A 21,670-nucleotide genomic window follows, 5' to 3' on the forward strand; every position below is an offset into this window, starting at 1 on the left:
GGCCCGCACGTCCTGTTTTTAATCCATCATCCATGTTGTCTAAACCTCTCTTAAACACATTTCTGTGTTCAGCATGTACAACCCCTGGTGGGGGCTGGGAGGCGGCAGATCGGGGAGTAAAGAGTTCTTTATTTGTTGCCTGGTCAATTGTATATACTTTTTAGCTGGTGTGCCCTAGTTCTCCTACTTGGGGATTTTGTAAACAGGTCTGTATCCTTATTTATTACCATATATGAGTTTATTCTGTGTAGGTTATAATAATATATCTTGGTTTTTTATCTTTCCGGAAGGAAAAAAGCTAATTTCATACAGGTCTGCTTTATCCCCTGGCTGTTTTTATTGGCTTTCTCTGAATCATTTCTGTTTCTGTCAGTGCTGCTGTGGGGGACCCGATTATATCAATGTTATAAACTTGAATTGATAAGACATGTGGTTGATGTTTCACGGGGTGAAATTTAACTCTAGGTCCATATTACTCTCCCGTTTATGGATGAGTGATGGATGACTTCCTGAGACATGATTATTTTTCTCTACAAAGAGCAGTGATCTCTCTACCTGCTAAGGGAGTAGCATTTGATTCTCTTCTTCGGAGAGAATGCTAGGAAGGGTTGTCCTTCCCGTGCCTCATTTCCTGGTTCTTCGTCTCCATTGCTTTCATGTGAAAGTTTTCCTTTAAGACTTTGTCCCGGCTGGGTGTGGTGGCTCACGCGTGTAATCCCAACACTTTGGGAGGCCAAGGCAGGTGGATCACCTGAGGTCAGGAGTTCGAGACCAGCGTGGCCAACACAGTGAAACACCTGTAATCCCAGCTACTCGGGAGACTGAGGCAGGAGAGTCGCTTGAACCTGGGAGGCGGAGGTTGCAGTGAGCCGTGATCACACCATTTCACTCCAGCCTGGGTGACAGGAGTGAAACTCTGTCTCAAAAAAAAAAAAAAAAAGACTTTGTCCCAACTTCCTACTACCAATAAGCTCATTTTTTCTTAAAATCTGAATATGTTTTTCTCATGGAGTTGGGGTGCGGTGAGAGACAGAGAAACTATAATTCATTAGCCTTTTATATGGAGGGAATAGGGTGGTTATATTTAAAGGGAACCGTATTTTCTCACAGGAATGCTGACTGTTAGGTGATGAAGGCAGTAACTTTAAAGACAGCTTGAATCACAGTGTGAAGAAGAAAGCAAAACGACCACTGAAAGCAACGCCAGTGAGTCAGCCAGTTTTCTTCTGTTTTTGAATCTTGTGGGGGAAGCAGCCCAGCTACTCAGGAGGCTGAGGCAGGACGATAGCGTGAACCCAGGGGGCAGAGCTGGCAGTGAGCTGAGATCGCGCCACGGCACTCCAGCCTGGGCGATAGAGCGACACTCCGTCTCCAAAAAACAAAAAAAACAAAAAAACCTAAAAGAGGTTCAGGTGATATGGTTGATAAAAGGACAAGATTTACAAAGTATTAAGGGACGGAAATAGGAAGAAGAGAAATTTTGAAGAGAAAAGGACCTTAGGATTTACGGATACAGGAAGGGGACTGAAGGACTTTTTCTTTTTTAAGGGAAAAAGTTAATAAACTTCATAACAGTATAAAAATCAATTCAGGACTGAGTCTAACTCAGACTCTGCTGTGGAATTGGCAGCGTAAGCCTACTTGTGTGATAATGATGAAACCAAGTGTTAATGTCACTGTTACCTTTTTCTTCATATTTCTGATCTTTTTATACATATTAGGTGGCATCCAAAGAAAGGCCCGAATGGTACGTCGTCATAGCCGGAAACAGTCAGAGCCACCAGCCAATGATCTTTTCAATGCTGTGAAAGCCGCCAAAAGTGACATGCAGGTAAAGCAGTGTCTTACCTCTGTTGATACCATCTCACTTTTTGTAAGGTGGTAAGGACAAGTGTCTACAAACTTGATTTGATGTGAACATTTTAGTGAGTGTAACATATCAAGAAAGATAAGATTATAGAGTGAATTCTTGGAGTGACAGAAGGGTAACCTTGAATGAGAGAGCAAGTTTTTTTTTTTTTTTTTTGAGACAGAGTTGCTTTCTGTTGCCCAGGCTGGAGTGCAGTGGCACAGTCTCGGCTCACTGCAGTCTCTACCTCCTGGGTTCAAGCGAGTCTCCTGCCTCAGCCTCCCAAGTAGCTGGGATTACAGGTGCATGCCACCACGCCCAGCTAATTTTTGTATTTTTAGTAGAGATGGGGTTTCGCTGGTCTCTGACTCCTGACCTCAGGTGATCCGCCCTCCTCGGCCTCCCAAAGTGCTGGGATTACAGGCGTGAGCCACAGCACCTGGCTTTGAGAGAGCGTGTTCTTTTCTTAAAGGTATCACAGGAGTGCTTATGCTTTTATTAATTGATGGAGCAGGTGAGGAGAGTCATTGCATGACATGGGAAGGAAGCTTGGATGTGGGTGGCACCTTGTTCGCCCATGTTATTTTTTAGCTCCATCTTGACAATTATACTTAATTATTTTTTCCCTCTGTTTCTTTTTTTTATAATTGTATTCGAAGTTCTAATATCCAAAAGTGTACAAAGCTTCTATGTAGTTTAAAAAATAAAAATGAAATGATCACCCAGATCTCTAGCCCCAGCTCAAGAAGTGAAACATTAATAGTGCTGTAGAGATCCTTTGTGTACCTTCTTTCAACCCTACCTCACGGTCCCCTTATTACCCATAGGTAAACACTAGGGTGAACTTTGTGTTAATCTTTCTCATCTTTCATTATAGTGTTACCACTATGAATGTGTTCTTTAATTATGTAAATGAATCCATTTTTCAGGCTTCTGTGATTTAATTATTTCAGTTAACATTGTTTGAGATTTATCCCCATTAATATGTAATTTTATAGTTTCTGGGAAAATATTGAAGGTTTTCAAACATACAGAAGTTTGCTAGTTATATTTTCGTTATTTGATTTCTAACTTAGTCGTGTTGTATTCAGGGAATGTGGTGTTTGAAGTTTATGTAGGGGCTGGGCACAGTGGCTCACACCTTTGACCCCAGCACTTGGGGATGCTGAGGCAGGCAGATCTCTTGAGGCCAGGAGTTCGAGACCAGCCTGGCCAACATGGTGAAACCGTCTCTACTAAAAATAAAAAAATTAGCTGCGTGTGGTGGCGTTTGTCTGTAATCCCAGGCACTTGGGAGGCTGAGGCATGAGAATTGCTTGAACCCGGGAGGCGGAGGTTGCAGTGAGCTGAGATTGTGCCACAGCACTCCAGCCTGGATGACAGAGTGCGACTCTGTCTCAAAAAAAAAAAAAAAAAAAGAAATTTATGGAGACTTAGCCTTATGGCCTAGTAGCATAGTATTGAGTTGGTACATTCGTTTTATCTTTTCTGTTTCTTTTTCCCCCTTTGCTTGCTTTCCTTTGGATTTCTTGTCTTTTACAAGGACCTGAGCACATTTTAATTCCAGTTGTCTTTTCCACCTTACATGCAGTTGTACAGTGTGTTAGTTTTCTTGCTCTGTCTTGCTCTGTCACCCAGGCTGGAGTGCAGTGATGCGATCTTGGCTCACTGCAACCTCCGCCTCCCAGGTTCACACCATTCTCCTGCCTCAGCCTCCCGAGTAGCTTGGATTACAGGTGCATGCCACCACACCCAACTAATTTTTGTATTTTTAGCAGAGATGGGGTTTCACCATTTTGGCCAGGATGGTCTCGATCTCTTGACCTCGTGATCCGCCTGCCTCGGCCTTCCAAAGTGCTGGGATTACAGGTGCGACCCACTGCGCCCGGCCTTTTATTTCTTTTTTTGAGCCCATTCTCTCCCTCATTTTTAAAATTTTATTAAACATAGTCATTTTATAATCTATGATAGATGATTATGTAAAGTCTTTGTGAATATGATTCTGTCAGTGCCTTGTTTCTTTATATGTTATACTAGGTTTTATTGTGAGCCACTCATTTTCCCTGGAGTTCTTATGTGCTGGAATTCTTTGGGGGCCTAGGTCAAAGGTGGGTTTTTAAAAGAGGAACCTGCTTTTGCTTTGACAGTTGCCTGGGGACACTCCAGAATCACTTTTTTTTTGTTTTTTTTTTTTGAGACAGGGTCTCATTCTTTCTAGGCTGGAATGCAGTGGTGCTATCACAGCTCCCTGCTGTTTTGACCTCCCTCAGTGGCGAGGTGGTGACCCTCCCACCTCAGCGTCTCGAATAGCTGGGAATATAGGCATGTGCCACCATGCCTGACTAATTATTCCGTTTTTGGTAGACCAGCCTGGGCAACATGAGTTTCACTTTACTTGGGTTACTGCTTCCAGCCTGAATCACTTTTAATTATCTGAATGATTATTCTGGGCTGGGTGTGGTGGCTCATGCCTATAATCCCAGCACTTTGGGAGGCTAAGGTGGGCCTCACTTGAGGTCAGGAGTTCGAGACCAGCCTGACCAATATGGTGAAACCCTGCCTTGGCAGGGTGCGGTGGCTCACGCTTGTAATCCCAGCACTTTGGAAGGCCGAGGCGGGCGGATCACGAGGTCAGGAGATCGAGACCACGGTGAAACCCCATCTCTACTAAAAGTACAAAAAAAAAAATTAGCCGGGCGTGGTGGCTGGCGCCTGTAGTCCCAGCTACTCGGAGAGGCTGAGGCAGGAGAATGGTGTGAACCCGGGAGGTGGAGCTTGCAGCGAGCCGAGATCGCGCCACTCACTCCAGCCTGGGTGAGAGAGTGAGACTCCGTCTCAAAAAAAAAAAAGAAACCCTGTCTCTACTAAAAATACAAAAATTAGCCATTAGCCAGGTGTGGTGGCGCACACTGGTAATCCCAGCTACTCGGGAGGCTGAAGCAGGAGAATGCTTGAACCTGGGAGGTGGAGATTGTAGTGAGCTGAGATTGCGCCATTGTACTCCAGCTTGGCCTACAGAGTGAGACTGTCTCAGAAAAAAAAAAAAAAAAAAGGAAAAGAAAAAAAAGATTATGCTGATCATGTATGTGGTGTGAATCTTGACTGCAAATCCAGATCTGAGGGCTCGCTATGGTTATGAATTCTCAAGGAGGAGCTATTTTTTTTTCCCTCCGCTGCACCCTCGGGTCATAACAAACTAGTTTTCTTGCTATCGCCATCTGCCCTGTAGGTTTGGTGTTCAGTCTCACTTGCTTGAGGATCTGACTCTGCAGGACCCAGCTTTATTTAGGTGCCTCTTCTTGGACTATTCGTCTTGGAAGAAGCTTAGGCTCTACCTCCTGTGCTCTGCACTCCATGCAGCCATCTGGATACAAAGTCAGGGTCCCCAGGGATTAATGAAACCTTTAGGGCAAAAGTCAGTTTACTTACCTCCCAGGGTTGCTACTTACACCTCATTTTTGGCCTATATGAAATTTTACCTTTCATTCTAGTTCACCAGTACATTGTGAAAGATGTTTTAAATGTTTTTTTTGTTTTGTTTTGTTTTGTTTTTTGAGATGGAGTCTCGCTCTGTCGCCCAGGCTGGAGTGCAGTGGCGCAATCTCAGCTGACTGCAAGCTCCGCCTCCCGGGTTCACGCCATTCTCCTGCCTCAGCCTCTCCGAGTAGCTGGGACTACAGGCGCCCGCCACCACGCCCGGCTAATTTTTTTGTATTTTTAGTAGAGACGGGGTTTCACCGTGGTCTCGATCTCCTGACCTCGTGATCCGCCCACCTCGGCCTCCCAAAGTGCTGGGATTACAAGCGTGAGCCACCGCGCCCGGCCGAGGACTTTCATTTTTGAAACCAAAACACTCTCCAGGAAGACAAGTTGGTCTCAGGACTTTGAAACAATTTAGTTCTGTAAATCTATGAACTCTAAATACAGATCGAGTATTGTGAATGAAAATTAAGCATCCAAATTGAGATGTGCTATCGTGTAAAATGAACCTTGGATTGAAAAGATTATTATGAAAAAAATTTTAAGTATTTTATTAATAATTAAAAAATATTGATTATATGTTGAAACACTTTTTTTTTTTCCTGAGATGGATTCTCACTCTGTCACCCAGGCTGGAGTACAGTGGCGCAATCTTGGCTCACTGCAACCTCTGTCTCCTGTGTTCAGGTGATTCTCCTGCCTCAGCCTCCTGAGTAGCTGAGATTACAGGCATGCACCACCTCGTCCAGCTAGTTTTTTTTTATGGCAGAGACAGGGTTTTGCTGTGTTGGCCAGGCTAGTCTGGAACCCCTGACCTCAGGTGATCTGCATGCCTCGGCCTCAAAAGTGCTGGGATTACAGGCATGAGCCACCACACCGGCTTTTTTTTTTTTTTTTTTTTTTTTGAGATGGAGTCTTGCTCCCTCGCCCAGGCTGGAGTGCAGCAGCACGATCTTGGCTCACTGCAACCTCTGCCTCCCGGTTTCAGGCGATTCTCCTGTCTCAGCCTCCTGAGTAGCTAGAGCTACAGGCACGCATCACCATGCCTGGCTAATTTTTGTATTTTTAGTAGAGACGGAGTTTTACCATGTTGACCAGGCTTGTCTCGAACTCCTGACCTCAGGTGATCTGTCCGCCTCAGCCCCATAAAGTGCTGGGATTACAGATGTGAACCACTGCACCTGGCCAAAATGCTAATATTTTGGCAACACTTTGGGAGGTCGAGGCAGGTGGATCACTTGAGTTCAGGAGTTTGAGACCAGCCTGGCCAACATGGTGAAACCAAACCCCATCTCTACTAAAAATACAAAAAAATTAGCCTGGCATTGTGGCAGGCGCCTATAATCCCAGGTACTCAGGAGGCTGAGGCAGGAGAATTGCTTGAACCTGGGAGGCAGAGGTTGCAGTGGGCTGAGATCGCGCCACTGCACTCCAGCCTGGGCGACAGAGTGAGACTGTCTCAAAAAAAAAAAAAAAAAAGCAGAGTGAAGTCAGCACGCAATTCAACATGGCAGGTTCAAATCATGATGGGGCAGGGTGCGATGAAGGGAGGTCACTTCTGTTACAGGCTACTGTTAGTCCACACTTGGTCTGACCTAGTGGCCTTCTGTGCATGGTGGCCACCCAGCATAGATTTTGATGATTTCCCATGACATGAGCCCTGTCTTCACAAGGTGAGCTTCTGCAGCCTCCCTGTGGCTAAGATGCAGGCATATCAGACCTGTGTATGGCTCAGGTTCAGAAGTGAGCAAAAGGTGCGTGGATGGGCTTTCAGAGAAGGCAGCAAGGATTTGTTCTGGTAACAATTACTATATACTACATAGCTCACACTTAGTGGAGAAAATGACAAAATAGCCCGGTGCAGTGGCTTATGCCTGTAAGCACAGTGGCTCACGCCTGTAATCCCAACAACTTGGGAGGCTGAGATGGAAGGATTGCTTGAGACCAGGAGTTTGAGACTAGCAAGATCCTGTCTTAAAACATTTTTTTTTTTTAAATAGCTGGGGATGGTGGCACACGCCTGTTGTCCAAACTACTTGGGAGGCTTGAGGCAGGAGAATCACTGGGACTTAGTGATTCTCAGTTCAATCAAGGCTGCAGTGAGCTGTGATTGCACCACTGCACTGTTGTCAGTTCAATCAAGGCTGCAGTGAGCTGTGATTGCACCACTGCACTGTTGTCTGGGCAGCCAGGCAAGACCCTGTCAAAAAGAAAGAATGAAAGAAAAGAAAGACAAAGAAATGAAAGGCCAAAGAAAGAAAAGAAAGATGAAAGGAAGAAGAAAGATGAAAGAGAGAAAGAGAAAGAAAAGAAAGCAAGCAGGAAGGAAGGAAAATAGGAAATGACATTATATTAACTCATGAATTCCTTTTTTTGAGGCGTAGTCTCGCTCTGTCCCCCAGGTTGGAGTGCAGTGGCGCAATCTCGGCTCACTGCAAGCTCTGCCTCCCGGGTTCACGCCATTCTGCCTCAGCCTCCGGAGTAGCTGGGACTACAGGTGTCCACCACCACGCCCAGCTAATTTTTTGTATTTTTACTTAGTAGAGACAGGGTTTCACCATATTAGCCAGGATGGTCTCGATTTCCTGACCTCGTGATCTGCCCACCTCAGCCTTCCAAAGTGCTGGGATTACAGGCATGAGCCAGCACGCCCGGCCATAAATTCTTTTTTTTTTTTTTTTTTTGAGACGAAGCCTCACTCAGTCGCCCAGGCTGGAGTGTCGTGGCACAGTCTCAGTCACTGCAACCTCCACTTCAAGTGATTTTCATGCCTTAGCCTCCCGTGTAGCTGGGACTACAGGTGCACACCACCATGCCCAGCTAATTTTTTTGTATTTTTAGTAGAGATGGGATTTCACCATGTTGGCCAGGCTGGTCTCGAAGTCCTGATCTCAGGTGATCCGCCTGCCTCAGCCTCCCAGAGTGCTGGGAGAATTCTTCTTCTTCTTCTTTTCTTTTTTTTTTTTGAGACAGGGTCTCTTACCCAGGCTGGAGTGCCGTGGCGTGATCATGGTTCCCTGCAAGCCTCGATCTCCTGAGCTCAAGCGATCCTCCCACCTCAGCCTCCCAAGTAGCTGGGTCTACAGGCACACACCACCACACCTGGCTAATATTTGTATTTTTTGGTAGAGATGGGGTTACATCATGTTGCCCAGACTGGTCTCAAACTCCTGATCTCAAGTGATTCTCCCACCTCTGCCTCCCAAGGTGTTAGAATTACAGGTGTGGGCTACCGTGCCTGGCCTGAACTCACGAATTCTATAGGTTGTGAATTCAGACAGGGCCTATGAGAACAGTTTGTCTTTGCTCTGTGGTATCTGGTCTTTACTTGGAAAGACTTGAATGCTTAATGCCAGCGGTGACTTGGATGCCTGGGGGCTGGAGTTGCCTGGAAGCTTCTTTACTCTGTGTCTGGAGCCTGGTTGATGGGTGCCTCTCTCCATGGGGCTAGGGCTTCTCACAGCTTGGCAGCTGGATTCCCAGAGAGGACATCGCAGGGAGAGTCTGGACAGCGAATGTGCCAAGACAGCTGGAAGCCACATGGCTTTTTATGACCTAACCTCAGAAATCAAGCTGGGCGTGGTGGCTGCAGGATGTGGTGGCTCAAGCCTGTAATCCCAGCCCTTTGAGAGGCTGAGGTGGGCGGATCATTTGAGACCAGGAGTTTGACACCAGCCTGGCCAACATGGTGAAACCCCGTCTCTACTAAAAATACAAACATTAGCTGGGTGTGTTGGTGCGCGCCTATAATCCCAGCACTTTGTGAGGCTGAGGTGGGCAGATCACTTGAGGCCAGGAGTTTGACACCAGCCTGGTCAAGATGGCGAAACTCTGTCTCTACTAAAAATACAAAAATTAGCCAGGTGTGGTGGTGCATGTCTACTGTCTTAGCTACTTGGGAGCTGAAGCATGAGAATTGCTTGAACCCAGGAGGCAGAGGTTGCAGTGAGCCGAGATTGCGCCACTGCACTCCAGCCTGGGCAACGGAGCAAGACTCCATCTCAAAACAACACACAAAGAAATAGGGACGTCACCAGCATGGTATTCTCTGGGTTGAAACAGGTGCAACCCCAGCTTGACTTAGGGGAGGAGGCTTATATAGTCTGAATATTTATCCCCTCTAAATCTCGTGTTGAAATGTGATCTCCAATGTTGGAGATGAGGCCAAGTGGGAGTGTTTGGGTCATGGGGGCAGATCCCTGATGAATGGCTTGGTGCCCTCCCTGTGGTAATGAGTGAATCCTTGCTCTATTCACACGAGAGCTGGATCTTTGAAAGAACCTGGCATTGTCTCTTGCTCACCAAGTGATCTTGTCAGCCCCTCTTCTTCTTCCACTATGATAGGAGGCTTCCTGCCCTCCTCACTAGCAGCAGATGCTGGCACCATGCTGCTTGTACAGCCTGCAGAAGCATGAGCCAAATACACCTCTTTCCTTTATAAATCACCCAGCCTCAGGTATTCCTTTATAGCAACAAAAACAGATGAAGACAGGGTCATAGACCCTGCTTCTTGATGGAGGAGTGACAACGTCACTTTGTAGAAGAGCATGTTGGATGAAGTTACTATTGTAGCCATTTTGGGAAAATACAACTCGGCCTTTAGAAACGTGAAGTCCTGGAGAAGGTGTGGCTGTGGAAGTTGCCACAGCTTTCCTTCCTTCCTCCCTCCCTCCCTTCCTTCCTTCCTATTTTTTTTTTGTTTTGTTTTTGACAGATTGTTGCCCAGGCTGGAGTGCAGTGGCATGATCTCAGCTCCCTGCGACTTGGCCTCCCAGGTTCGAATGATTCTCCTGCCTCAGCCTCCCAAGTAGCTGAGATTACAGGCGCATACCACCATGCCTGGCTAATTTTTTTTTTTTTTTCATTTTTAGTAGAGACAGGGTTTCACCATGTTGGCCAGGATGGTCTGAAACTCCTGACCTCTGCTGAAACCCTGTTTCTACTAAAAAAAAATACAAAAAAAAAAAAATTAGCCAGGTGTGGTGGCGCATGCCTGTAATCCCAACTACTCGGGAGGCTGAGGCAGGAGAATCACTTGATCCCGGGAGGTGGAGCTTGCAGTGAGCCGAGATGACACCTCTGTACTCCAGCCTGGGCAACAGAGTGAGACTCTGTCTCAAGAAAAAAAAAAAAAAAAAATACACACACACACACACATATATACACATATATATATAAAGAAATAATTTTTTAAAAAGACAATAATGAGGGCGGGGCACAGTGGCTCACACCTGTAATCCCAGTGCTTTGGGAGGCTGAGACGGGTGGATCACTTGAGGCCAGGAGTTCGAGACTAGCCTGGCCAACATGGTGAAACCCTGCCTCTACTAAAAACACAAAAATTAGCCAGACATGGTGGTACACACCTGTAATCCCAGCTACTTGGGAGGCTGAGGCAGGAGAATTGCTTGAACCTGGGAAGTAGAGGTTGTAGTGAGCCAAGATCGTGTCACTGCACTCCAGCCTTGGCAACAGAGCGAGACTCCATATCAAAAAAACAATACACGCACACATACACACAAGACATTAACAAATGTAATCTCGGTTGCTGGTTTGCTTTTCCCTTTTATTTTTATTTTTTTGAGATGGAGTCTTACTCTTGCCAGGCTGGAGTGCAGTGGTGTGATCTCAGCTCACTGCAACCTCCACCTCCGGAGTTCAAGCGATTCTCCTGCCTCAGACTCCTGAGTAGCTGGGACTACAGGTGCCCGCCACCATGCCCAGCTAATTTTTGTATTTTCAGTAGAGACGGGGTTTCACCATGTTGGCCAGGATGGTCTTGATCTCTTGACCTCGTGATCCGCCGGCCTCGGCCTCCCAAAGTGCTGGGATTACAGGCATGAGCCACCGTGCCTGGCCGCTTTTCCCTTTCTTTGGGACCCCACCTTCTTTAGTTAGATGTCTAAAACGAGCAGAAAAAATAATGCTGCAACCTGGGGAATTTGAGTGTTTGCTCAGATTCCCGTTCAGAAAGCAAAGCTTTGCTAAAGCAGCAGTTGGCATGTCCTGTGCAGGCTTCTTATCTTGCCTTTTCCCTTCCTTTGCCCAGGGGGTCACTATATCTACCTTGAGGCTGACAAGTTCTCCCAGGGAGGGCAGTCAGTCGGACTGGTGAGCCGGCCCTTCTGCACCCTGGGTGACATCTACGTGGAGTTCGCATACCACATGTATGGCCTTGGGGAGGGTGCTATGCTCGAACTCCTGGGAAGTCCTGCGGGGAGCCCCCCGATTCCTCTCTGGAAACGCGTGGGGTCTCAGCACCCTTACTGGCAGAACACCTCCATCACCATCCCCTCAGGACACCAACAGCCCATGCAGGTGAGAGACAGAGATGGGGGTCCTGTCTGTGTGAGTTAAGAGGGCCAATGCCTGGGATCTGGGGGTGTCACCAGTGCCGAAGAGGTGGAAAGCTGGAAAGAGAGCCGAGAAAAGGGGGAACTTCGTGTTACAGAAAGTGAGAAAGGGGCCGGGATGGGGCTGGACTGTTGAGGCTGGAACAAGGTGACATTTTGGCAAAGAACAGATTGTATGCCCAGCGGAATCACAGAGTTGCTGGAGATTCATTTTTGTTTCTCTCTCCGTCTCTCTCCCTTGTCGCCTGCAGCTGATTTTCAAGGCCATCCAGGGCAGCAACACAGCCTTTGTGGTTGCTATGGGTTTCATCTTGATCAATCCTGGGACTTGTCCAGGTAAGACCAAAACCCAGGCTCCAGGAAGGGGGCGGTGCCCTGAGGTCACCATTCCCCAGAGTTCTCTCTATGAACTGCTTAAAATGCAAGTCCTCCCTGGAGCCTGAATTCTCACCCAGCTGGCTTTGTTTTCCATCTTCAACGCACCTCTCCTTCCCCTGCGCTTCAAGATGTTTGCCTGGGTGAATGTGGCTTGGATACCATGGATTTTGGGGGCTGGATCCAGACTTCCTCTGCAGTCTTGAAGGCCAGACCCATATCCTATTCATTTGTGGCACCATATGTGTGTTTGTTGAGTGGATGAAGGTTGGGGTTTGGGAGTAGAAAGAGAGGTGTGAGTAAGTCACCCATTGGAGCCCACTCCAATTAGATGGCAGTGAAGAGGGTGGTGGTATGGTTTTGACTAAACTCCAGGGATTCTTTTTTTTCTTTGCAGTAAAAGTGCTACCAGAGCTTCCTCCCGTATCTCCAGTTTCTTCCGCTGGCCCTTCTGAAACCACTGGCCTCACAGAAAACCCTACAGTCTCCACAAAGAAACCTACAGTTTCCATAGAAAAACCCAGTGTCGCCACAGAAAAGCCCACAGTCCCCAAGGAAAAGCCCCACCATTCTCACAGAAAAACCCACCATCCCCACAGAAAAACCCACCATTCCCTCAGAAAAACCACCATTCCCTCGGAAAAACCCACCATTCCACAGAAAAACCCACCATCTCCACAGAAAAACTCACCATCCCCACAGAAAAACCCACCATCCCCACAGGAAAACCCACCATCCCCGCAGAGAAGCTCACAGCCCTGAGGCCACCCTATCCCAGCCCCACAGCCACTGGGCTGGCAGCCTTGGTGACGTCTCCACATGCTCCAAGTACCCCTATGACCAGTGTGATCCTGGGCACTACCACAACCCCCAGATCCAGTACAGGTATGAGGTGGATGGAGCGTGGGCCAAGGCTGAAAGTCAGAGACAATGACTAGGAGAGAGTCAGGGAAAGGGATGCTTCTGGTAGAAGGCTTCTAGTTGCTTCTAGATGCTTCTAGTACTCTCAGGGAAGAGCTGAAGCAGTCCACGGTGACTTCAGAGGAAATGGGGAGGACTGCCCAGAGCGAGAGTGATGGCAGGGCTGGAGTGGGTGGGGGTGTCAGGACCCAACCACGAGGCTTCCTTCTCCTTGTGTGTTATTGAGATATAATCCATATTTCATAAAATTCACCCTTTTAAAGTGTACAATTCTAGGCCAGGCACGTAGCTCACGCCTGTAATCCCAGCACTTTGGGGGCCAAGGAGGGAGGGTTGCTTGAGCTCAGGAGTTTGAGACCAGCCTAGGCAACATAGTGAGACCCTGTCTCCACTTTAAAATTTAAAAAAAATATTAGCTGGGTGTGGTGGCGCACGCCTGTAGTCCCAGCTACTTGGGAGGCTGAGGTGGGAGGATCACTTGAGCCTAGGAGGTTGAGGCTGTAGTGAGCCATGATTGTGTCACCGCACTTCAGCCTGGGCAACAGAGCAAGACACCATCTTAAAAAAAAAAAAAAAGCAAAAGCAATTCTGTGGTTTTTAGTATATTCCTAAGGTTGTGCAACCATCATCACTTTCTAACCCAGACATTTTCATCACTCCAAAAAGAAACCCTGTACCTATTAGCAGCCACTCCCTACTCCGCCTTCCCCTAGCCCCTGGCAACCACAAATTTCTTTCCTATATCCATGGATTTGCCAGTTCTGGACAGTTCATACAAATGGAATCACGCAATATGTGAGCCTTTGTGTTTGGCTTCTTCACTGAGTGTAATGTTTTCCGGGCCATCCATACTGTAGCGTGCATCAGGACTTCATTCCTTTAAAAAAAAGTATTTCTGGCCGGGCGCGGTGGCTCACGCCTGTAATCCCAGCACTTTGGGAGGCCGAGGCAGGCGGATCACGAGGTCAGGAGATCGAGACCATCCTGGCTAACACAGTGAAACCCCGTCTCTACTGAAAATACAAAAAATTTAGCTGAGCGCGGTGGTGGGCGCCTGTAGTCCCAGCTACTCTGGAGGCTGAGGCAGGAGAATGGCATCAACCCAGGAGGTGGAGGTTGCAGTGAGCTGAGATCACGCCACTGCACTCCAGCCTGGGCGACAAAGCGAGACTCTCTCAAAAAATAATAAAAATAAATGAAGTATTTCTTATTTTTTATATTTTTGAGACAGGGTCTCGCTCTGTCACCCAGGCTGGAGTGCAGTGGTGCGATCTTGGCTCACTGCAACCTATGCCTCTGGGGCTCAAGCAACTATCCTGCCTCAGTCTTCCAAGTAGCTGGGGCCACAGGTCTGCACCACCACAACCGGCTAATTTTTGTATTTTTAGTAGAAATGGGGTTTCACCATGTTGGCCAGGCTGGTCTTGACCTCCCAAAGTCTTGGGATTACAGGGGTGAGCCACTGTGCCAGGGTCTAGGGTTTTGCCCTGTTGGCCAGGCTGTTCTTGAACTCCTGGCCTCAAGTGATCTATCTGCCTCAGCTTACCAAAGTGCTGGAATTACAGGCGTGAGCCACCATGCCTGGCCTAAAATTGGTTTATTTTTAAATTTGTTTTGTAGGATGGGGTCTCACTACGTTGCGCAGGCTGGTCTCAAACTCTTGGCCTCAAACAGTCCTCCTGCCTCAGACTCCCGAAGTGCTGGGATTACAGGTGTGAAGCACCCAGCCTTCAGGCCTTTTTATGGTTAAATAATATGGTCCTGTTTCCTAGAGAAGAACTTGAGTTTGGGGGTAGAGGAGAGACAGGGAGACTCCCTGAGAAAGCCGTGGAATGAAAGCGTGACAGAGGCTGTTTTCCCCTTAGAGCGCTGCCCCCCAAATGCCAGCTATGAATCCTGTGCTGGTCCTGCTTCATGCAAGAGCCCCAGGCCTAGCTGTGGGCCCCTCTGTTGGGGGGGCTGTGTCTGCAACCCTGGCTTTTTGTTTAGTGACAACCACTGCATCCAGGCCTCTTCCTGCAATTGCTTCTACAACAACAACTACTATGAGGTAAGTACCCTGGGATGCTGGGGTCCCATGAGGGAGATAGATGGCAGAACACCTGGGTTTCAGCTCCATCTGCTCCCCATGTGAAGGGGATGGGGATCACCAGATAGTCCCAAGGGGTCAGCTCAGAAGCAGTGGTTACACGATGGCGAAGTTATTCATTCAATCTTTTCTTTTTTTTTGAGACAGGGTCTCCCTCTGTCGCTCAGGCTGGAGTGCAGTGGCATGATAGTGGCTCACTGCAGCCTCCACTTCCTGGGCTCCAGTGATCCTCCCGCCTCAGCCTCCCGAGTAGCTGGGACTACAGGCACACGCCACCATGCCCAGCTAATTTTTGTATTTTTGGTAGAGACAGGGTTTCGCCATGTTGCCCAGGCTAGTCTTGAAATCCCGAGTTCAAGCAATCCTCCTGCCTCAGCCCCCCAAATTGCTGGGATTATAGGCATAAGTCACTGTGTCCAGTTGGGCACATTTCTTTTTTTATTTTATTTTTTTGAGACAGAGTCTAGCTCTGTCACCCAGGCTGGAGTGCAGTGGCACGATCTCAGCTCACTACAACCTCCACCTCCCAGGTTCAAGCAGTTCTCTGCCTCAGCCTCCCAAGTAGCTGGGATAACAGGCTCACGCCACTATGCCTGGCTAATTTTTGTATTTTTAGTAGAGATAGGGTTTCACCATACATTCTTTACCTCTTTAAATCTTTTATCCATATTTATAAAGTGTACATAATAAGATTTTCTACCTCATATAAGATTATTGTAAAGATGAAATTAAGTCCTAATACATACAATTACTTAATAAGTGTTAATTATTATCATTAGCAATTTATGGTAAATATATGCAACCTATTAATTAAAAGTGCATTAAAGGGCCCGGTGTGATGATTCACCTGTAATCCCAACACTTTAGGAGGCCGAAGGGGAGGGATTGCTTGAGCCCAGGAGTTTGAGGCTGCAGTGAGCTATGACTGTGCCACTGTACTCCAGCCTGGGCGACAGAGTGACACCCTGTCTCAAAAAAAGAAAAAAGTGCATTAAGCTATTCATTAATGTCCAGAGCCTCTATTCATTAATGTCCAGAGCCTCTTCTCAGCTCCAGGTGTTCTTCCCATTGACCCTTTTGGGACTGTTATTTCCTTCCCTCGCCCCCTTTAACCAGTCTCCTGGGTCTCTCTGAGTTGCTGCTGAGATTAGCTTCAGCCACAGCCTGGGCAGAAAGATCTGTCACAACCATTGGCACCAAGAAGCTCTTCCCTCTGCCTAGGAGGCATGTAATCACTTCTTTTTTTTTTTTTTTTTTTTTTTTGACAAACTATTCATTCACAGTCCTCTATTGATGCAAAAACCATTCTAGCCGTGTTTGTTTGTTTTTGAGACAGAGTTTCGCTCTTGTTGCCCAGGCTGGAGTGCAATGGCACCATCTCTGCCCACTGCAACCTCCGCCTCCCAGGTTCAAGTGATTCTCCTGCCTCAGACTCCCGAGTAGCTGGGATTACAGGCATGTGCCATTACACCCGACTAATTTTGTATTTTTGGTAGAGACGGAGTTTCTCCATGTTAGTCAGGCTGGTCTTGAACTCCCGACCTCAGGCGATCTGCCTGCCTCAGCCTTCCAAAGTGTTGGGATTATAGGCGTGAGCCACCGCGCCTGGCTGTATTCACTTCTAATAGATTCGTTTATGCATTCAACAAATGTTTATTTAGTATTTCTTTAAAGGTGTTTTGTTTTTTTGTTTTTGTTTTTTGGTAGAGATGGGGTCTGGCTCTGTTGCCCAGGCTGGTCTGTGAACTCCTGGGCTCAACCCATCCTCCCACCTCAGCCTCCCAAAGTGCTGGGATTACTGTGGTGAGCCACCGCACCCAGGCTACTTAGTACTTTCTACTCTCCTGGCACTGGGGTCGCCAAGAATAAGTTGTGGTCCTTGCCCTCATAATGCTCTCAGATTCAGAGAGACACCTGGGGTCTTGGTTTACTTCTTCATTCAGCAAGTATTTATTGAATGAGAGCACTCCTGGGAGGGCTAAGATGTTGGGTAAAGACAGATATTGCCTGGGTGTGGTGGCTTATGCCTGTAATCCTAGCACTTTGGGAGGCCAAGGCAGGTGGATCACCTGAGGTCAGGAGTTCGAGACCAGCCTGGCCAACATGGAGAAACCAAGTCTCTACTAAAAATACAAAAATTAGCCAGGCGTGGTGGTGCACACCTGTAATTCCAGCTACTTGGGAGGCTGAGGCATGAGAATTGCTTGAACCCGGGAGGTGGAGTTTGCAGTGAGCCAAGATCATGCCACTTCACTCTAGCCTGGGTGACAGAGTGAGACTCCGTCTCAAAAAAAAAAAAAAAAAAAAAAATTGGCCAGGCTGGGTGCGGTGGCTCACACCTGTAATACCAGCATTTTGGGAGGCCAAGGCAGGAGGCTCACTTGAGCACAGGAATTCAACACCAGCCTAGGCAACATAGCAAGACTCCATCTCTCCAAAACGTTAAAAAAAAAAAAAAAAGTCGGGTATGGTGCCATGTGCCTGTAGTCCCAGATACTTGGGAGGTTGAGGCAGGAGGATGGTTCAAGCCCAGGGGGTCAAGGCTGCAGTGAGCCATGATTGTACCACTGCACTCCAGCCTAGGCAACAGAGTGAGACCCTGTCTCTTAAAAAACAAAAACAAGTGGGAGGAGTGAAGAGCATTCTTGTGAGAGAGAGAAGCACGTGCAAATGTGCTGTCGTGGTGGGAATATCAAGTAGGTGGTGGGGAGAGGAATCACATGAGGAAAGTCAGGTCTGCATGGGAGAGCAGCCTCTCTCCCAGGCATGGTGGAGGGAAAGGAAGAATAGCCGGGTGCGGAGGCTCACGCCTGTAATCCCAGCACTTTGGGAGGCTGAGGCGGGTGGATCACCTGAGGTCAGGAGTTCGAGGCCAGCCTGGTCAACATAGTGAAACCCCGTCTCCACTGAAAATACAACAATTAGCTGGGCATGGTGGCGGGTGCCTGTAATCCCAGCTACTCAGGAGGCTGAGGCACGAGAATCACTTGAACCTGGGAGGCAGAGATTGCAGTGAGCTGAGATCATGCCATTGCTCTCCAGCCTGGGCGATAGAGTGAGACTCCATCAAAAAAAAAAAGAAAGAAGGAAGGGAAGGAAGGAAAGGAAGGAAGGAAGGAAGGGAGGGAGGGCCGGGGACAGTGGCTCATGCCTGTAATCCAAGCACTTTGGGAAGCCGAGGCAGGCAGATCTCCTGAGGTCGGGAGTTCAAGACCAGCCTGGCCAACATGGGGAAACCCCATCTGTACTAAAACTACAAAAAATTCGTTGGGCTTGGTAGTGGGCACCTGTAGTCCCAGCTACTCGGGAGGCTGAAGCAGGAGAATTGCTTGAGCCCAGGAGGTGGAGGTTGCAGTGAGCCAAGATCGCACCACTGCGCTCCAGCTTGGGCAACAGAGCGAGACTCCATCGTAAATAAATAAATAAATATAAAAACGAAAAAGAAAAGCAAAGGGAGAAGTACTCTAGGAGCTATGTGACTGTGTGACCACACATCCCTTTCTCCCAGCCTAGGGCAGAGTGGTTCAGCCCCAACTACACAGAACATTGCCACTGCTGGCCGGGCAGTTGGGTCGCGTGCCAGATCTCTCAGTGTGGTACACACACCGTGTGGCAGCTTAAGAATGGCCAGTACGGATGCCACCCCTATGGTGAGAGCCCCTCCCCATGCTGTCCCCACCTGCCAGCCTGTTGAAGTAGACGTGACGCCAGGATCCCAATCCCTCGCTTGAGCAGAGGAACGGGGGCCTGCCACCGGGCAGCGGGTGGGCCAGCATGTGGGGTCCAGCCTGGAGGAGCCACAGAAGCAGCTTCGCCTGTTCTTCTTCCCCCTCCCAGCAGGCACTGCCACTTGCTTGGTCTACGGAGTCCCTCATTATGTCACCTTTGACGGGAGGCACTTTGGCTTCATGGGCAAGTGCACTTACATCTTGGCTCAGCCCTGTGGCAACTCAACAGGTAGGCCCTGGAGATGCCGCTGTGGCCTGGGGGGAGGGTCTGTGGGCAGCGCTGCTGGGCATGGGGCACAGTGGGTGGCAGGAAGGGGCAGGGCGCAGATGGGGGAAGAGGCAAAATAGGAGCAAGTTCTTCTGTAAGGTGAGGGTTGAAGGCCAGGCACAGTGACTCACACTGGTAACCTCAGCCCTTTGGGAGGCTGAGGCAGGAGGATCACTTGAATCCAGGAGTTTGAGACCAGCCTAGGCAACACAGCAGGACTCTCATCTCCATGGAAAAAAAAAAAAATTAAAAATCAGCCCGGGCTCAGTGGCTCACACCTGTAATCCCTACACTTTGGGAAGCCGAAGTGGGTGGTTCACCGGAGGTCAGGAGTTTGAGACCAGCCTGGCCAACATGGTGAAACCCCGTCTCTACTAAAAATATAAAAAATTAGCCAGGCTTGGTGGCAGGCACCTGTAATCCCAGCTACTTGGGAGGCTGAGGCAGGAGAATCGCTTGAACCCGGAAGGCTGAGGTTGCAGTGAGCCGAGATCGAGCCACTGCACTCCTGCACTCTAGCCTGAGCAGCAAGAGCAAAACTCCGTCTCAAAAAAAAAAAAAATTAATCAGCTCGGTGTGGTGGGACACACCTATAGTCCCAGCTACTTGAGAGGCTGAGGCAGGAGGATCGCTTGAGTCCAAGAGCTGGAGGCTGCAATGAGCTATGATCACACCACTGCACTCCAGCCTGGTAGCAAAGTGAGACCTTGTCTCGAAAAATAAATAAATACATATATAAATGAAATTAAAAAAAAAAAAAACAAAGGCAGTGGTTAGGGAGCACAGATGCCCTGGAGGATGTTCCAGCCACTGAATGGAGACAGACACGCTGCGGCTGCAGGCTCTTCTGGAAGAGGCAGTCATGGTCTGCTCCTGTGTGGATCAGGCCTCCCCTACTGGACTTTGGGGCCGGTGTCTCGGTGGCGCTAATCTCTCCCTGCGGCGCCGGGCTCAGGGCAGTGCTCGCGGCGGATGTTCATAAATGAGCCACTGGGCTCTCTTCATTCCTTTCCCCACCCAGACCCATTTTTCAGGGTGACAGCCAAGAACGAGGAGCAGGGACAGGAAGGTGTGTCCTGCCTGAGCAAAGTCTACGTGACCCTGCCCGAGACCACCGTCACCCTGCTTAAGGGCAGACGCACTCTGGTGAGCCCCATTCCACCCCCACCATCCTTGCAGGGTCTGACTCTGTGTCTTGGCCGACCCTTCCAAGCCCTGAACCCTTCCACAGATGGGGTTCAACAAGACAGTGGCCTGCAATCCCAGCTCCTTGGGAGGCTAAAGTGGGAGGATTGCTTGAGGCCAGGAGTTTGAAGCCAGCCTGGGCAAGATAGCAAGACCCTGTCTCTTAAAAAATAGAAAAACTTAGCCTGATGTGGTGGCACTTGCCTGTTGTCCCCTCTACTCCAGAGGCTGAGGTGGGAGGATTGCTGGAGCCGAGGAGATTGAGGCTGCAGTGAGCTGTGATTGCACCATTGCACTCCAGCCTGGGCAACATAGTAAGACACTGTCTCTTAAAAACAAAAACAAAACAGTGGTGAGGAAGCTCCAGTCCACTCCTGGTGGATGAGATTGTTAGGCTGCTGTGGATGGTGTCCTGCCTTCCAGCTATGGAAATGAAAGTCTGCTGGGGTCCTCCTTGACCCCCAGATCTGTCTGTTTGTCTCTTGCCTCTGCCCTGCCCTCCAGGTTGGGGGTCAACGAGTTACTCTCCCAGCCATACCCTCTAAAGGCGTCTTCCTGGGTGCAAGTGGGCAATTTGTGGAGCTGCAGATGGAGTTCGGTTTGTGGGTGAGATGGGATGGTGACCAGCATCCTGTGTCCAGGTAAGGCAGTGTCCCGGCCAGGCAGCTGCCACTTCTTCCTGCTGCCCACCCTGCCCGCACACACCCCTTCCATCCCTGGCACCACTACTTGATCCTTTATGCATCTCCTGATGGGTGGGAGGCACCCTGCTTAAGTGGCAGGGATCTCTTTGGACCAGGAGACAGGAGAAAATGGTTTCGGGGCATGTGATAGATAGCAGGATGGATGTACGTGCTTTGCGAATGTGCTAGGAGGAGTGCTAGTGAGTTCTGGAGGCTTTCAGAAGGGCAGTCACCTGATCCCATTCTCCAAGGAAGAGTGGCTCCCCAGATGGACAAAACAAGGGAAAGAAAGATTCTCCTCCTCCTCCTCTTTTTTTTTTTTTTTTGAGACAGGATCTCTCGCTCTGTCACCCAGGCTGGAGTGCAGTGGTGCTATCTCGGCTTACTGCAACCTCTGCCTCCCAAGTTCAAGCAATTCTCCTGCTTCAGCCTCCCAAGTAGCTTGGATTACAGGCGTGCACCACCACGCCCGGGTAATTCTTGTATTTTTAGTAGAGATGAGATTTCACCATGTTGGCCAGGCTTGTCTAAAACTCGTGACCTCAGGTGATCCTCCTGCCTCAGCCTCCCAAAGTCTTGGGGTTACAGGGGTGAGCCACTGTGCCCAGCGAAAGAAAGACTTTATAAAAATACTTTATAGAGGCCAGGTGCAGGGGTTCCCACCTGTAGCCCTGCACTTTGGGAGGCTCAGGCGGGAGAATCCCTTGGGGCCAGGAGTTCCAGACCAGCGTGGGCAACA

General features: G+C 48.8%; 1 protein-coding gene across 1 annotated transcript in view; it reads left to right on the top strand.

Moving 5' to 3' along the window:
- The first annotated feature begins 1,744 nt into the window (after nt 1-1,744).
- The window catches only part of LOC115830817 (zonadhesin-like), a 44,092-nt gene continuing 24,166 nt past the window's right edge, over nt 1,745-21,670 (top strand). The window contains 12 exon segments of the mRNA XM_030795604.1: nt 1,745-1,820; nt 11,379-11,647; nt 11,934-12,018; nt 12,455-12,618; nt 12,620-12,683; nt 12,686-12,712; nt 12,715-12,942; nt 14,751-15,028; nt 18,576-18,717; nt 18,905-19,024; nt 20,085-20,209; nt 20,753-20,889. Coding sequence (XP_030651464.1) covers nt 1,745-1,820; nt 11,379-11,647; nt 11,934-12,018; nt 12,455-12,618; nt 12,620-12,683; nt 12,686-12,712; nt 12,715-12,942; nt 14,751-15,028; nt 18,576-18,717; nt 18,905-19,024; nt 20,085-20,209; nt 20,753-20,889 — 1,715 coding nt within the window.

This window comes from Nomascus leucogenys, chromosome 17, assembly GCF_006542625.1.
Source record: "Nomascus leucogenys isolate Asia chromosome 17, Asia_NLE_v1, whole genome shotgun sequence".
Classification (NCBI taxonomy): domain Eukaryota; kingdom Metazoa; phylum Chordata; class Mammalia; order Primates; family Hylobatidae; genus Nomascus; species Nomascus leucogenys.